This window comes from Gavia stellata, chromosome 8 (assembly GCF_030936135.1).
Source record: "Gavia stellata isolate bGavSte3 chromosome 8, bGavSte3.hap2, whole genome shotgun sequence".
NCBI lineage: Eukaryota > Metazoa > Chordata > Aves > Gaviiformes > Gaviidae > Gavia > Gavia stellata.
In genome coordinates this window covers 1,757,324-1,772,332 of record NC_082601.1, presented here as the reverse complement: position 1 = coordinate 1,772,332, position 15,009 = coordinate 1,757,324, and the positions used below count along the sequence as shown (strand labels likewise).

At 43.2% G+C, this 15,009-nt stretch overlaps 1 protein-coding gene across 5 annotated transcripts in view; it reads left to right on the top strand.

Annotated features, from left to right (window-relative positions):
• GALNT13 (polypeptide N-acetylgalactosaminyltransferase 13) overlaps positions 1-15,009 on the top strand; it is a 136,451-nt gene that overhangs the window by 32,750 nt on the left and 88,692 nt on the right. For 3 of the 5 annotated variants that reach the window (XM_059820353.1, XM_059820351.1, XM_059820350.1), the window contains exon 2: positions 13,881-14,049. In XM_059820353.1, coding sequence (XP_059676336.1) covers positions 13,881-14,049 — 169 coding nt within the window. Of the gene's footprint in view, positions 1-4,994; positions 5,000-13,880; positions 14,050-15,009 lie in introns of all 5 variants that reach the window. The other 2 variants (XM_059820354.1, XM_059820355.1) reach the window with 2 other exon arrangements.

Genomic DNA, 15,009 nt, shown 5'->3' with positions numbered 1-15,009 from the left:
TATGAAACGGAATTACAACAAAACCATTTGACAAAATAATTGGGAATAATATGTTTAGTTTCTTCTTTCAGGGCTGGTGATACAACCATTGAGGTTTCACGGAGGCTACGGTTTCTCAACGCCTTTCCTCAGCCTACTGAGAGACTTTTTCAGAGGTGGAGCGATCGCCTGATCTCAGGGCTTTCACATTGCTTCACTCTCTTGTTTGTCTTAAAGTCCATTATAGCGGAAAACTAAAGCAAGCAATACCTGGAGGTGCTGTGTTTTTTTGAAAAAGATATGAGCCTTTCATTGTCACATTCATAACGATACTGTTTATGAACCAATTCGATATCGTACAGTAAGATTGGAAGGGGGTGGGCTAGAGTGAATAGTTGTTTTTATCCTCTTGAAGAGTTTGACTGCTCAGCCCAGTATCTGTGGTTTCCTAAGTTATATTACAGCTGATTTGCTAAAAAGAACAGCTACGGTTCTGAATGGCATTGAACTAGTATGATATTTAATTAGACTTTGAATTTTTATCAAGATCTAGCAGCAGCTATTACTGCAGTGTAGTAAACAAGGCTAGTAACCCTGGAGACCTTCTAACTTTAGATTGCGTCATTTAACTGTGCGTAGGCTTCTTCGGAATTTATGAAGAATGTTCATGAGTTGATGTATTTTTTTGAGGAGATGCCTCCTTTCCGATCTTCTCTCTTAGAAACGTCAGCCAGTTATCTGTCAGTAGGCTTCACATCTATCAGAAATGGTAGGTTTTTAAAAATCTGATGTTCGGTTTATTCTCTCACTCCAGATGTCCTTGTACCTCTTCAGGCATCCTGCCTTGAGGCTATCAGCAGCAGTAAGTGTAGGCTGGTATGTCTCTAGACAACATGTGTAGCAGAAATGCTAAAAAAAAAGTGTATTTATGACAGAAGTTGCAATGAGTTCTGATGCTTTTAGTATTGGAAAGCAATGTTCATTTTTTTCAGAATCATGGAACTCATAAGTTGAGAAATACTGTGAGTAAATGATCTATTTAATGATGTTTATGACAGCTTTACAGGATTTATCACTACAGTATAATTAAAACTAGAATTCTTTATGTTCTGGATTAAGATAAGTCTGTGTGTAGTTCCGAGGAGCAGAGATACATCATGTAAATGGCAAAGGACTGTGAATTGATCCTTTAGTTTATTGAGTTCTGTATGGAGTTTATGGCAACAAATTAATTATTTGTGATTAAAACATCAGGATTACATTGAGATTCTTATATCCACTATGGAGATGCAACCGAGAGAGAATTATTTTTCAGGATTAAAAAAACAAACCAACCAAATAAAAACCCCAGCCTTCTGTGTAGCAGGCAAATAAAGGTTACTGCGATTCAAATAGTGATGTACCTAGAAATATAAAATAGCAACGATGGAGGTTGTCATGTGTCACACCGTGTCAGGACTACTCCCGGTGACTGTGACATTGGACGTGTGTTTTGGGAGATGGAACGGGAGTGTTCCTTAGCTTCAGCGTGCTTTGCTTTCTGAAGTCAGGGTGAAGGTTGTGATGGTTTTTCCTGAATTTTGGATAAATGCTGCTGCGTGTCACCGTTGCCAGCAGCACCGGGAGGCAGGGCTGTATGGATCAGGCTACACAGCTATTAATTGGATGCTCAAGCAAAACCATTGGAAAGGTAGAGTTGGCATTCACCGTGTTCTGCTTTATAACCAACGAGCAGCATTACATGGCCTAGGACAGTTCCTTATGTGGTCTTTCCCCCTGAATATTGTTTAGCAGTGCAGTAGGAAAAAACCCAAGGGAGTTAATACTGTAGGACAACTTTTTCTTGAAAAAATAGATTTGCTCTATTGCTCTGTCACATTGGCGATGTTTCCGATTGCAGTTGAAAACCTGCAGTTCACAGAATCACAGAATCAGTTCTCTTGTGCGAAACTATACCGAAAGTAATTTTAGTAATACCAAATCATTGTTATTTAGAAAATAAGACTGTATACTGTGTATAGACACAAACTGCTGTTGTTTTTAAAACAGTGGGACTGTTCGCACTGAGGGACAATAAGCAGCAAGCTGCAGGTGGGGAACGGCGTGGGGAGCCGTTCGCACCCTGTTTGAGGCTCCACTTTGTCACCTGCAGCTGGGTTTCATCGTGCTGGGCAGCCACCTCCACATCTGGGATCTTTGAGCTTCTCTTTGTCCTGGCTACCCCAGCGACGATGTGTCATCACCCAAAACGGGCTCTGGGGAGACCACCGGCATCGCACCTCTGTGAATCGCAGCTCTCCCATGAGGCTAGCCCCCATCCTTGGGGGGGACATGGTGTTTTCAGAAGAGCCCCCTGGTTATAGGGGTTACCCTCTTTCCAGTTAATGTTTCCTACGTGTGCATGTCTGAACCCAAATCACGCGGAACCGAGTGTCTGGCGAGGGAACGTTTGTAACAGAGCCATCAGAAATACTGCAGTCTTTAGGTCTCTTTTGTCATGTCTTTTAGATGTCGCTTCTGCCTGCGTCCAGATGCTGCTCTGGCTGGCGGGGTGGCATGGTGGACGGGGAGGATTTTTTGCCATCTTTCCTTATTACAGACCCATCTCCACCTCTCCAGTTCCAGCTGCCCCGTCGATTCTTTTCCAGTTAAACTGCGGTTTGACAGTCGTCCCTGAGCCCTTGGGGGAGCAGCCACGTTAACACTGCAGACCCCATCCGTGTGAAAACGCAGCATGTTCAAAAAACGTGTAGATGTGGCACTGCGGGACAGTCTGGAGAAGAGGAGGCTGAGGGGAGACCTCATCGCTCTCTACAACTGCCTGAAAGGGGGTTGTGGGGAGGTGGGTGTTGGTCTCTTCTCCCAAGTGACTAGCGACAGGACAAGAGGAAATGGCCTCAAGTTGTGCCAGGGGAGGTTCAGGCTGGATATTAGGAAAAATGTCTTTCCTGAGAGAGTGGAGAAGCACTGGCAGAGGCTGCCCAGGGAGGTGGTGGAGTCCCCATCCCTGGAGGTGTTTAAGGAATGTGTGGACGTGGCACTGCGGGACATGGTTTAGTGGGCATGGTGGGGTTGGGGTGGTGGTTGGACTTGATGATCTGACAGGTCTTTTCCAACCTTAGTGATTCTGTCACCAAGGTCTGCGGCCAGGCTCCTGGTTTTCCTGAGAAGTGCAGTGCCAGTGGCCGGGGCCGGCAAGCTGTAGGAGGAGCAAGCTCCTAGAATTTACAAAATGGTGTTAAACAGCACGTAACAGAGCTATAGCAGCTCCTTGCTGGAAGGAGGAGATGCTTGCCATCACGTTTCATCCCCTGATGGGCACCTGGGGCAGCGGAACGAGGCTGAGCTCAGGGTGCATCAAAGTTAGGAGCATCTTCCTACGGGTGTAGCTATTTTGCCAGCTTGCCTAGCTAAAGATAGCGTGCGGCATTGGAGAATCCCAAGCACAGGTTTTTCTAAGATTCCTCTGAGAATGAGACAAGAATGATTGATTTTATACCTCATATGGTTGGACTTGATGATCTTACAGGACTTTTCCAACCTTAGTGTTTCTGTGATATTAGTATTGTAGTAAAATATAAATCAGTGATAACTAGGAATTGCGTAATTCATGACCTGCGTCTGGAAAGACGGGGCGTCCGTGCTGCTGGAGGCAGCAGCTGGGCAGCAGGAGGGGCAGCAGCCAGTTCTGCCTGGTGTCCGGGTCCCAGCTATGGCACTACCTGTTAAATACTCAGGTTTCAATCAAAAGTTCATTTATGAAATATGTTTTTCAAATTTTTCATCATGAGTAGAGACAAATTATCATGTACTGAGATATATTTACCAATAAGCCACTCACATTTTATCTTCTACATATTCGGTGTACGGGGATGTCCGAGAGGACTTTGCGTCTCAGGCAGATGGTAGTTGCATGTGGCTTACACCCCTTACGCCACAGCCTTTCCTATCTCTATACTAAGATCAATTTTTATCCTCATCTAGTTGTTTTTATCTTTCCAAACAGCAATAATGTAATTATTTCCTCAGTTTCTTACTGAATTTTTCCTTTCCAATTACTTATGAGCCTGGTAGCTGCAGAATGAGCGAGATTCGGGCTGAAGTTAGACCCTGAAAAAAGGAGTTTTCTGCTCATGAAGGTGCCTTCACAGACACCCAGCTCTCCTGAGCCCTGCGTAGGTGCGTGGGTTCCTCCCTGCAGAGGTGGTATGTAAGCCCATGGCTGGGGGTGTACCACATCCCTACGGAGGAAGATTTCAGATTTCGGAGGGCGGCTCGCAGCCTGTGCAGCGAACTGGTAGTTTTGAAGCTCTCCAGTCTGATCGTTGCTCTTGTGGGAGGAAACAAGGTTTTCATCTGTAGTGGAAAAGAATGAAGTGGTATTTCTGATGACTTCTTTTAGAAATTTCAGCCAATTAATAATACGTGAAGAAGATTGGGATAACTTACTGGCTAGACAGTTTCTGCAACAAGAAAATGCTTTTTGATGCTGCGGGTATTCTTTGTTTTTTGTGGTGCCTATTGATTATGTTTGTACATGGTAGCCGCAGATCGCCCTCGCCCTTCAAAGGGTTACACCAAAAAGCTGTGGCTTCTACTCGTCACTGCTGCCTACGTGTCACTGAGGGGGCTGGAGGTGCCACTGGGACGGTACTGCGGGCTGCGGTCCTTCTCCTCGCCGTGTCCGGGTGGGACGAGCTGATGGTGGGGCTGTGCTCTGCATCCAGGGATGCCAAAAGAGACCAACAGGTTTTTGGGGTGTTCCCATCTGAGCTCAGCCCAGGAAGGTGGGACGCAGATGCAGGGGTGACCCAGCTCTGGGGGGATGGACCCCGCTGCCCCCCACGGAAGAGCTGCCCCTGCTCGCCGCGCTGCTGTCTGCAGAACAGCATCATTACTTTTGCGGTGTTATTTGTTACTCAAAACCAAAGTGCGGGTGTTGCCATCGAAGTATAAGCAGGGAAGATGAACATTTGGCGTGAAAAAACCAACCAAAAAAAGGGATGGGTGATGAGTCCTTGTATCTTCTGAGTGTTGCCATGCTTATTTGTGCAAGAGTCCCTGTGCAGTGCCTTTGCTAAATTCTTAAATAAATTGGATGCTTTAAAACCTATTGGGCTTTGCTTTCTTCCCCCTTTTCTTTCTCTTTATCTAGAATTTTGTGCTTTCTATTCTCCACTCCACCAAAGACCTCAGCACTTCTAATAAGCCCTTGTGAGGGGGTTGTTTTCATTTCCAAAGGAGGCCTATCTCTGCTGACAGATGATGAAAAATGTCTGCAGGCGGAATGCTGGAAAAATAGCATTTTTATTCTTTGCGGGCATGCTTCATGTCGGTTCCATTATCCCTGCGTGCACAGAGATGGTCATTGAAGAGATGAGCTGTTAATTCTTGTGCTTGGAGGTAAAGCTATTTTTGATAGACACTTTTAAAAAAAAAAAAAACACGCTTCAAAAATACTTGAAGTTAAGGAAAACTGCTGAATCACTGCTCCTCCTTAGTTGTGACTATTAAGTCGTGTTAACTGAAGCACAGTGAGGTGCATACAGATGCCTCCCTCAAAGCGTTAAGTGTATACAGCTCCTTCTGAAATTACACCGGTGTGACCAGGTATAGAAGTCTGCAGAGAACCAGATTACTCTGGTTGCAAGATCTTGAAAGAGGATCGCAAAAGAAGAGTTCTGCTGCCCATTACAGCAGCCTCGTTCGCTTTGCTAGAAGCATATGAATTTACGCCCTTGAAGGACAAAAGCACTTCTTTTTTTGGTGCTTGACTCAAACCAAGCTCGGCTTGACGGGCTGAAACCCGTGGCTCAGAAAAGGCAGGGAGCGCTGATTTCAGGTACTGCTTGGCCTCTCTGTGGGGAGAGACTAAATTAAATAATTCTACCGCTTGGAAAAGCAGTAAGCAAAGAAGGATAAACTGAGGATTTGTAAAGGCATAAATAGGCAGAGAAGGTTGATTAGGGATTCACAGTGGTAAAAACCAATAAAAATGTGAGATAGCAAATCCAGAGCAAATAGGAGGCACTTTTTATTGCCAGCGGTGCTCAGTTAAGTCATGCAGTTCATCGTCAAAAAGATAAATAGACTTAAAAAGGGAGCACGCAAGCTGCTGGCAATGTATGGAACACAACGGTCTGGGTACAGCCCTCACCTCAGCAAAGGGGAATCTGTGGAAGAATTATGTCTTATCTTTTCTGCCATGATCTATCAGGTGCTCTGAGACAGTGTACTAAGCCAGACAGACCTTTGTCCTGATGTAGGAAAGGACGTGTCGTCTTGTGATTTACTGGAAGCCTTTCCCAGATGGACACAAAACAAAGGTTTGGGTGTATTGAATTGTAATAGTAAAAGCTGGAAGAGGCCTGAAGACACTTTGTCTCATCAGTTCTGCTGTTGATACAGTATATTCCTCTGTTTTTCATATGTCTGTTGTAAATTACTTGGCAAACAAGTTTTTCTTAATTTGCGTGCTGAATTGTCAACACGGACTTTGGTTTTTGGTCAGTAGAAGTCCGACCTCCTCTGGCTTGTTCATTCTCTGGCTTTAGCTGGGATTTCTCTTTGCTCAGTTCCCCACACATACTTCTAACTTTGTCCACCTCTGCTCAACCCTTAAATATTCTCAAAGAGCATCAGCTCTCCAGTTCTTATGTGTTTATCTCATGAAAATTCTTCTATTTCCTCAGGTGTATCAAGGTACAAGTATAATTCAGTAACTTGTTTTGTTGCTTGGATTTCATCTAGGTTTCCTTGAAAAACCTCTCTCTTCAGAGGTTTCAAAGCAACTATTTGAAAACCCCCGAAAAACAACAACTCGCATATGCTGTGGATGTTTTAAGTCCAGTTAATTGTGTCTTGTGGTGTGGGGAAAGCTTAGGTGACCTTCTGAGATCCACTTCCATCCCCATTCTTCTCTCATTTTCTTTCTTTCATCTTACATTTAAACAATGACAAGTAGACCGCAATTTCAAGTTCATTAATCAATGTGATTTACAGAGGAGAAGAGGAATCTAGGTCTCTATTTTGCTAAGGTTTTTCACAGTGTGAATTCTTAATATTAGAAGATTGAGCTAATACAGTCTTTGTGGAAAGAAGAAATGAGGTGTGTATTTGTCATATGGACCTGGTAGCAGTAATGGGATTAATGTGACAGCAGCGACATGCAGCCATCCTTCTCTTTATTTTGTTTACCATTTAGGATGTGTTCATCTATCTATGTGTATAAATATGTGTACATATGTAATTACATATGTGTGTGGAAGTATTTTTGTCCTGCCTCTTTACTGGATTGTTGTGTGCATCTCAAGCTTGTCCTCACGTGTCAGGATGGACAGTGGTCTTTCAGATCCGCAGTACATGTTGCCCAAAACTCATCCACGCTGAAAGCAGAAAGACTTTCTGACATTAGTACCCAAATTCTTTGAGCTACGACTATAAGGAGCTTGTTTTAAAAAAAAAAATACTGAAACCGTTTCCATCTTCAAGGCACACGTGACAGAGGATCTCTGATTACTAAAGCACGAGCCATCTCGTGCTATTTCAAGGGTACACCAAGGAAATAGCGTGTAGATAGCATCAGATCTCAGTGGCTCCTCTAGGTATTGGTTCTGCTCGTTCCTCCTCAGCTGAGGTATCTCTGGGTAAGGACAGAGCCGTGAAAAACATGACCTTGGCAGTTTTGAAATGTTTCAGTTTCTTCAACTTTCCCTGGTAGTGGAGTATTCCCTTAAGTATTTCAGATATCTGAAAAATAATTGGTTTGACTTAGCATCATCTCATGTAACTGGTATGCAGGGAAGATACTTAATGAGCTTTGATGGTTGCTGAGGATTAAGACATGGTTTATACATTCACTAAAAGATGTTTAGGGCTGTATCAGACGCCTTATGAAACACGCATGTTTATAGAGCTGGCAAAAAGCTGTTAACTATGGGCTGAGACTCATTTCATTCCGTGAAGGCGAATATGGTCAAAGCAAGTTAGAAATCTTGAGTATGAATCAAAATATGGTATTCTAGTTAAGTTCTCGTAAAAGTGAATTCATCTGGTAAACAAAAAGTCACCTTCCCAGTTCCTCCAGCCTATAAATCCTCGTTGGTTTTTCATATGTCCTCTCTCTCTCACTGGGGGCTGGTTTTGAACCTTGTGTTGGACCTTTGTTTCCAGTTGCCCCTACTGCGGGGTGGGGGGGGATGCTTTCCAGCTCCCCGAATCCCTGTGCTGTCCATGCTGCTGTCCGTTTGGTACCCTCTCATCTCTGTCATCCCCCCGCCACGGACGCACAGAGGGCCCCCTCTTCCTTCTGGAAATGGGCAGATTTCCCGATTTCAGGATTTCTAAGCTCGAGTGAATCTTATTTACATTATACAGATTGTTAGTGGCAAAATAGATCAGCAAACTTGGCTGCGGGAGAGGCTCCCTGATGCCCTTTGCCAGCAGTATAACTGGACTTTCAGTTTGCCAGTCCGCCCGTGCTGCCGGAGGGATCGCTTATAAACCGGGGTATGCCGACGGATGAAAGCCTTCGATAGCCCCGTTTGGGTAAGAGCTCACGCAAAGCGAGTCAAACGCAAACGAGTTCAGGGGGCTGTTGCTGTATGTATGGTCAAAACCGCAGCCTGTCCCAGTGCTTGGAAAGAAGTACAGGATGAGACAAAACTGCCAGCACCTGTGTCCCTGAAGCTAAGGAAGGTGTTGTACAGTAAATAAAAACTCCATCAAGTTACCGAGGAGTGGCGTGAAGACCAACACAAGCCCGTGGAGACCCGTCAGCAAGGCCAGAGCACAGAATGAGGCAGAAATAGCAAAGGGCAGTGAAGCGTGACATTGAAGTATTGTACGAGTGTACCAGCAAGAGGAAAGCCTGATAAGGATTGAGGTGGGTTTTTCATCACGAAGAGCAAATAACAGATGAGTCAAAGTTTTTTGCTTCCTCTTTGGTTTTAGTAGTCACTAAAACTTTCGACTTACCGGCAGCAGAAGCACTCCCAAAGTATTTATGGATCAGATGTGTTAATAAGCTTATTGATAGACAGCCAGGTAATTTTTATATGGAAAAATTAAATACATCTCTTGGCTTCTTCCACACTGGCTCCAAGGATCGTTGCTGTCCCCGAGTGCCCCCTTGGGTCCCCGTTACAATTGCGAGTTATTTAAGATATGCGTCGGGAGGTGAGTTCAAGCACTTTGAAACGTGACAGCACTGCCTTTTGCCTGGGGGTTTGGGCTGGGACGGGCGGCTCCTGATGGGGACACGCAGCTTTCTGGGGGGTGAGTCAGCTCCTTCCATTGGGGGGGAAAAAACGTGGAGGCAACAGGGATTGGAAAATCTCAGACCTCTCCTTGTTGGAGGGTTTGCGCAATTGTTTGCGACATTTGGGCAGCACCTGTTTGTGCAGACCCATCCTTCCGTCGCCGCTGCGGAGGGCTGGCGTTCTTAGTCACTGCCGAGTCATTTAAAGTCAATGATCTTCACAATGCTCTGGAAAAGAAGTAGAAAAGGTGGTTTTGACAGTAAATTCTGAGTGATGTTTTTGAAGGTGTGCTCTGTGAGGAAGTTGCTTGCTATGCTCATTTTCGCTTATAAGCAGCAGTACAGGTGAAGTAATTGGTAATCAGCAGCGTGCATTCACTGATTGCTGCCTCTTTTACTGTTCATACATTCTGAATACTTAAGAAACAGATTTTTTTTTTCCCTCTTTTTTTAATCCTCTAGATGAAGGGATTCTGTGTTCTGTTTATGTTCTCTGATTGAAGAGCGTGTGCGTGTATATGTGTTTTACATAAAGATTCTGGTAGGGAAACTGGAATACAAATTCGGTGTTTCGTAAAACATTTTGGGCAGTTTGATGTGAAGCATGCTGTACTAATGGAGTGTGCTGTACTTTCCAGAAAGAGGGTGAAGCAGAACATAAGTGTGGTGAAATGACAATATCAATATTTGGAAAACCAATAAAATTGTTTTGTTTGCGTTGGATAAATAACAGATCATTCAGTAGGAATATTGATAGTGGCTTTGTGCATTTAGAAAGCCGACTTCGGTGACATATCTGGTGTTGGAAGACTTTTGACACCATCTTTGGATTCTCAAATCTATCCAGTGCTAGCAAAAATTCAATTTTCTCTGAAACGTTTGGTCAAATCGAGTATTTGCAAAAGATCTTTGTTTGCTAAATGCTCCTGCCATGGCTGGTATTGGACGTTTACTTGGTTCTTATTTTAATATTTTGCATACCGTTTGGAATGTGGAAAGTGTTATTTTTCCTAACTTGAATATGGTTGGATTGGGGTGTGCTTCGCCTCTGCTGGCTTTGAGACAGATGAGGACTGTGCCCTACACAGCCTCTGGGCTCAGAACCTGCCCATTCAAAGATGGGAGAGAAAATGGAAGAGGAGATGGTCCCGCGTAGGGATTCAAGTTGCACCTCTGAAAACGGTAGTGTATACGTGGTTGTTAGTTCATAAACCCTGTGCATCTTCTCTAAAGATGTAATAAGTTGAGGTTGCTGCGTTTTAACCATAGCAGAATGAAATATCTTTCTCCATCACAGGTATGTGTAAGCTGTGATTGAAATGTAATCTGATAATAGTTTGCTTTGAATAAAACCGTGAGAGTGGAAAGGCTGTTTATAAAACTAATCAGAAATTTCCTAATAAACTTCAGGACAGGAAAATCGCTTTGAAGTTCTGTCTTGATGGACCTTAGTAAACAGCAGAAGAACACAGAATCTTGTAACGAAAATTAGTTTTGCAGGTGAGGGAATATATAACTCATGCTTTCAAGCAGAATAAACAAAGGTTTTCGGGCTGAGTTCAGTCCGAGTCCCTGATGGTACACTGCAAAAGGGCTGGGAGTTCTAATGAATTTACAGGGAGTTGACGCTGGAGCGTAGCATCCTCTACAGCTGCCTTCCCATTACTTGGGCTTAGAATAGGAAAGCCTTCACTGTTGGTATTCCACACACTTTAGGGAGATACAATTTTGGTATTTGGCTTACTACAACGGGAGGCAGCAAATTTACTGTCGTAATAATGACTCTGCTAACAGTGGGTTGCTGAATTATTTTTGGTTTTTTCCCCTAAATAATTTGTTTTAATGAAAAGTTTCCAATTCTTTTTGGTTTTGTTTTTCCCCCAAATAATTTGTTTTAATGAAAAGTTTCTAATTATTTTTGTTCTTTTTCTTCCCTGAAATAATTTGTTTTAACGAAAAGTTTCTGATTTCTATAGGAGAAAATTGTCACTAAGATATTTTTAGCCAATCCTGAAGTATTTCAGCAGAGAATAAAAACATTTTGGTATGCCGCCTCACTATTTCAGAGACGTTTAGTTTGGGTGCCTCATTGTGCTCTGCCTCTTGGTGCTTCTCCAGCAGATGATGTATGTGCTGATGCTGTGTTACCGAAGGGTGGTCCTGGTCTTCTGGATAGCGTCTGTAGTAGTCCTTGGAGCTAGTACGGACCCTTAAATACAGCTTTGGAGGCAGAAAACCAAGGAATTCCTCTTCCAAAAGGTGAAGGGTGGCCCAAGAGCAAACTTCCTTCACCTTCTCATCACTCCTCCTCCTCCTCTTCAGAGACATTCATCCCTCTCTTGAGGAGTTCCTTCCTTTCCATTTATGTTTTGTTTCTTGGGGAGAAGGACGTTGGCCAAGCTTCTTTCTGGGCTTCTAACCTGTTTTTCCACGGTTTCAGCAGTCTCGCTGACTCTTTTTGCCTGCTCTCTGCTGCTATTTAGAAAAATTCGTGCCTCCTGCCTCTTCCAGCAAAAAGGAGGCAGAATTTATTTCCATAAACAACATTTGCAGCTTGAGGGACTGGCTCTCCAAATTGCAGTCTCTGAGGCGTCTCATCATTTCTCCGGAAAGTGATGATACAGCAGAGTTTAATTACCAGCCATTAATCCCAAATGTTTTACGTTCGTATTATGCATTACATAAATATACCTTACGAAATGTTCCGAGAGGAATTTAATAGTATATATAACGTATAATTGTGCGCGTACATGTGCGAGGCAGGTTTCCAATGGTGCTGTGGGTGAAGCGTAGCTGCGGAGAGGTGCAGCGCTGCGCTGGGAGGCAGCCAAAATCACAGCACGGAGACGTTCTTCTCATGCTTGATTTCTTTCCGGTGGTACTTCTAAATGGTTTTGACCGTGAGATGCATTCTCTAAGATAAAATCCTGCCTATTAGGGAACGTATATCGTAGCGTAGTCATTAATTCCTTCCCCAAAGCCGGGTGAGAGGCATCAGCAGCTCTGCTCAGACATGAAAGAAGGTATTTGGCAGCATCTCGGGCATGCCATTGGTGCTGGTGCCGGTGCCACAGCCTGCGTAGCTCCCGGGAGGATGCTGCCGACCCCAATAGACATTAACCACCGAGCCTGTCGTCCCTAGGAAATCGTGTCGGGTGCGGAGGGCTTCGGAGTCACCACGTTTAAGATTTAAGCGTTTACCTGATAGCAATTTCATCTTGCTGTGTCATCACAGCGAGAGCTGATAATTTCTTCCTGTTGTAGCATGTAAATGTGCTACTTCTGATCAAAGGGAGGGATAAAAAAAAATATATCAAATAATACTGTAAAATGTTATTTGCTCAACTGAAGCATAAACTAGAACGGCAGAAAAAAAATTTCTGTGCCTGTATAATATTTATTTTTAAAAAGCCTTTTATGTAAATTTCTGCTGGGTTGTTCTCACAAGCCCTGATGTCTGATTTGCTTGGAAAAATCATAGATTTTTTTTCTTAAAAAGTTACTTAGTCTACTTTCTATACATTTTGTACAAAAGTGTTTATTCTTCTAGCATTTTATTTTTTGGTTGCAAAAAGCACAGCGTGAAAGTCGCCGTCAGCATCGGTTACTGCCCAGGGCGGTCCCAGCGGGGACGACTTCAGCGGGGCTGGAGACACGGGAGGGTTGCGTTCTGCTTGCTCCTGAGCAAGAAATGGCTATTGCTGGAGACAAATTAATCAGTATTAATTAATCAGCCTCAGTCAAGAGGCTGATTTAAAGTGCGAATGTAAAACCAGTCAAAAATTCAGGTGTTCCGTGTTCTGTTGGTCAATACAGCATCTAAGTAGGGTTGGGAGGGGCACGGGCCTCTTCTGCTTAGCTGCACGTTGAGGTCGGAGCAGGAAACGGATGATGATTCTGTCATTTTTTGGTGGGCTTTTGCTTTAGAATAATGATGATAATTATCTGTATACGTGGGATGTTTCCTTTCTTTTCATATACTGTTTCTTAAAAAGGCAGTCTATCTTGTTTATTTTTGTGTGCTTGTATGAGATGATACTATAATTTTCCTTAAAATTCAAAACGGACTGTACAAATACTTTTCAAAACTAGTCTCTAATAATATGTAGAAGATACTCTGTCAGGGTTGGGGTACTGTATTTTTCAGGATGGATGGGGTTTTTTTGTCACTGAGGATGGATTGACTGGTTGACTTACAGGGATGGGATTATGCTATCACATGCCTGGTAGTTAAAACTAAATAAAAAAGAAGTACTTGGTTAGAATTAGTTTAATATACATGTTCTTCAAATATTTTCAATAGGTTTTCCAAACCTTTTCTGGCTGCAGAATCTCACGGAGAACCTGGTGCTATGCTTTCTAATCCTGGTGTAAATCTCTTGAGAACAGTCATTTGCTGTCAGTGTGGTTAAAGCCAAAAGCTGCAAGTGATCAAATCTGGGGTTTTTAATCATCTTAGAAGGGATCTAGATAGAAATTCAGATCCGGGAGAGACAAAACCTCGCAGTGGAGCATAGAGAAAATGGTGATGTGTTATTACTTTTTTTAACTTTCCTTGCTGAATGCCAAAGACGGCGGCTCCCTGTTGGTGAGGAATAAAACTGCCGCCCACCTACTGAAAGTTGGCTCTTTTTGGTTACAGCTGTTATTTCTCGAAACCAAGAAGGACCCGGAGAGATGGGAAAGGCTGTGCTCATTCCGAAGGATGACCAGGAGAAGATGAAAGAGCTGTTCAAAATCAACCAGTTTAACCTCATGGCCAGTGACTTGATTGCCCTGAACCGAAGTTTGCCCGACGTGAGATTAGACGGGTGAGTCACCGGTGCCACCGGCAGAGCCGCGGCAGGGGCTGCGCCCGCCTTGGACCCCTGTCGAGGTGCGAGTCGCAGCGTCCTCTCCAGGTTAATTAATGGCTGTGATTAGCAGTGGTTGCCTAAGGAAGCTATTTGAAAATGCCGGGGTTTACCGGTTCCAGATTTGGCTTCTAATGCAAACTTTCTTAGGAGAAGAGTTACTGCATCGCAAATGTTGGGATCCTGTGCAATTTATTTGGTGAACAGCTGAAAATTGTCAACTTGCAGCCATTGGTTTCCACTGCAGCACATAACAAAATGCCCTCTGGTGTGTCTTATCACCTGGGAAAATTTAAATATTTCTTCTTCGGGGAAAATTTTATTTCTAAGGCTTTAAAATGATAAAAATATCTATGTCTACGTTATAAATTTTCGTAATTATGCTGTTGGCATTTAAAAAATGGCATTTTAATGCTAATAGAGAGAAGGTGCTACCAATATCAAAAACTACCTGCAGGATGTCATTTTCTTTTAGGTTTATCCATAGACATTTCTGGAATAATAGAATTTTATAGAACATCTTTCAAAATGTTTTGTAACAGTATCAAAACTGAAGGGAGTTTTGTGGTTGGGGTTTTCTGGTGGTTTGGTTTTGTTTTTAAGTCTAGTAACTTATAATCATTATTGTTGAGTGAAGCCTGAAGTCTGTGTGGTGACTTTGAGATGGTGGAATAGCTTAGGGGGGGATGTTTCACCAAGTCCATTGAATTATTTTTAGTGGAATTTACAGAATAATTTTTCTAGTCACAGCAGACGGCTTCTGTTTACACGTGTATTTGATGTGAAAATACAAATGTGCATGTTTATCACCATTTAAATAGGGATTCTGATCACTGCCTAAAGATCCTGTAACAAGTTTTGATACTTAAAGAAAAAAAAGGTCTAGGTCCGTTGTAGATCTTGTTTTCAGCAGTCAGA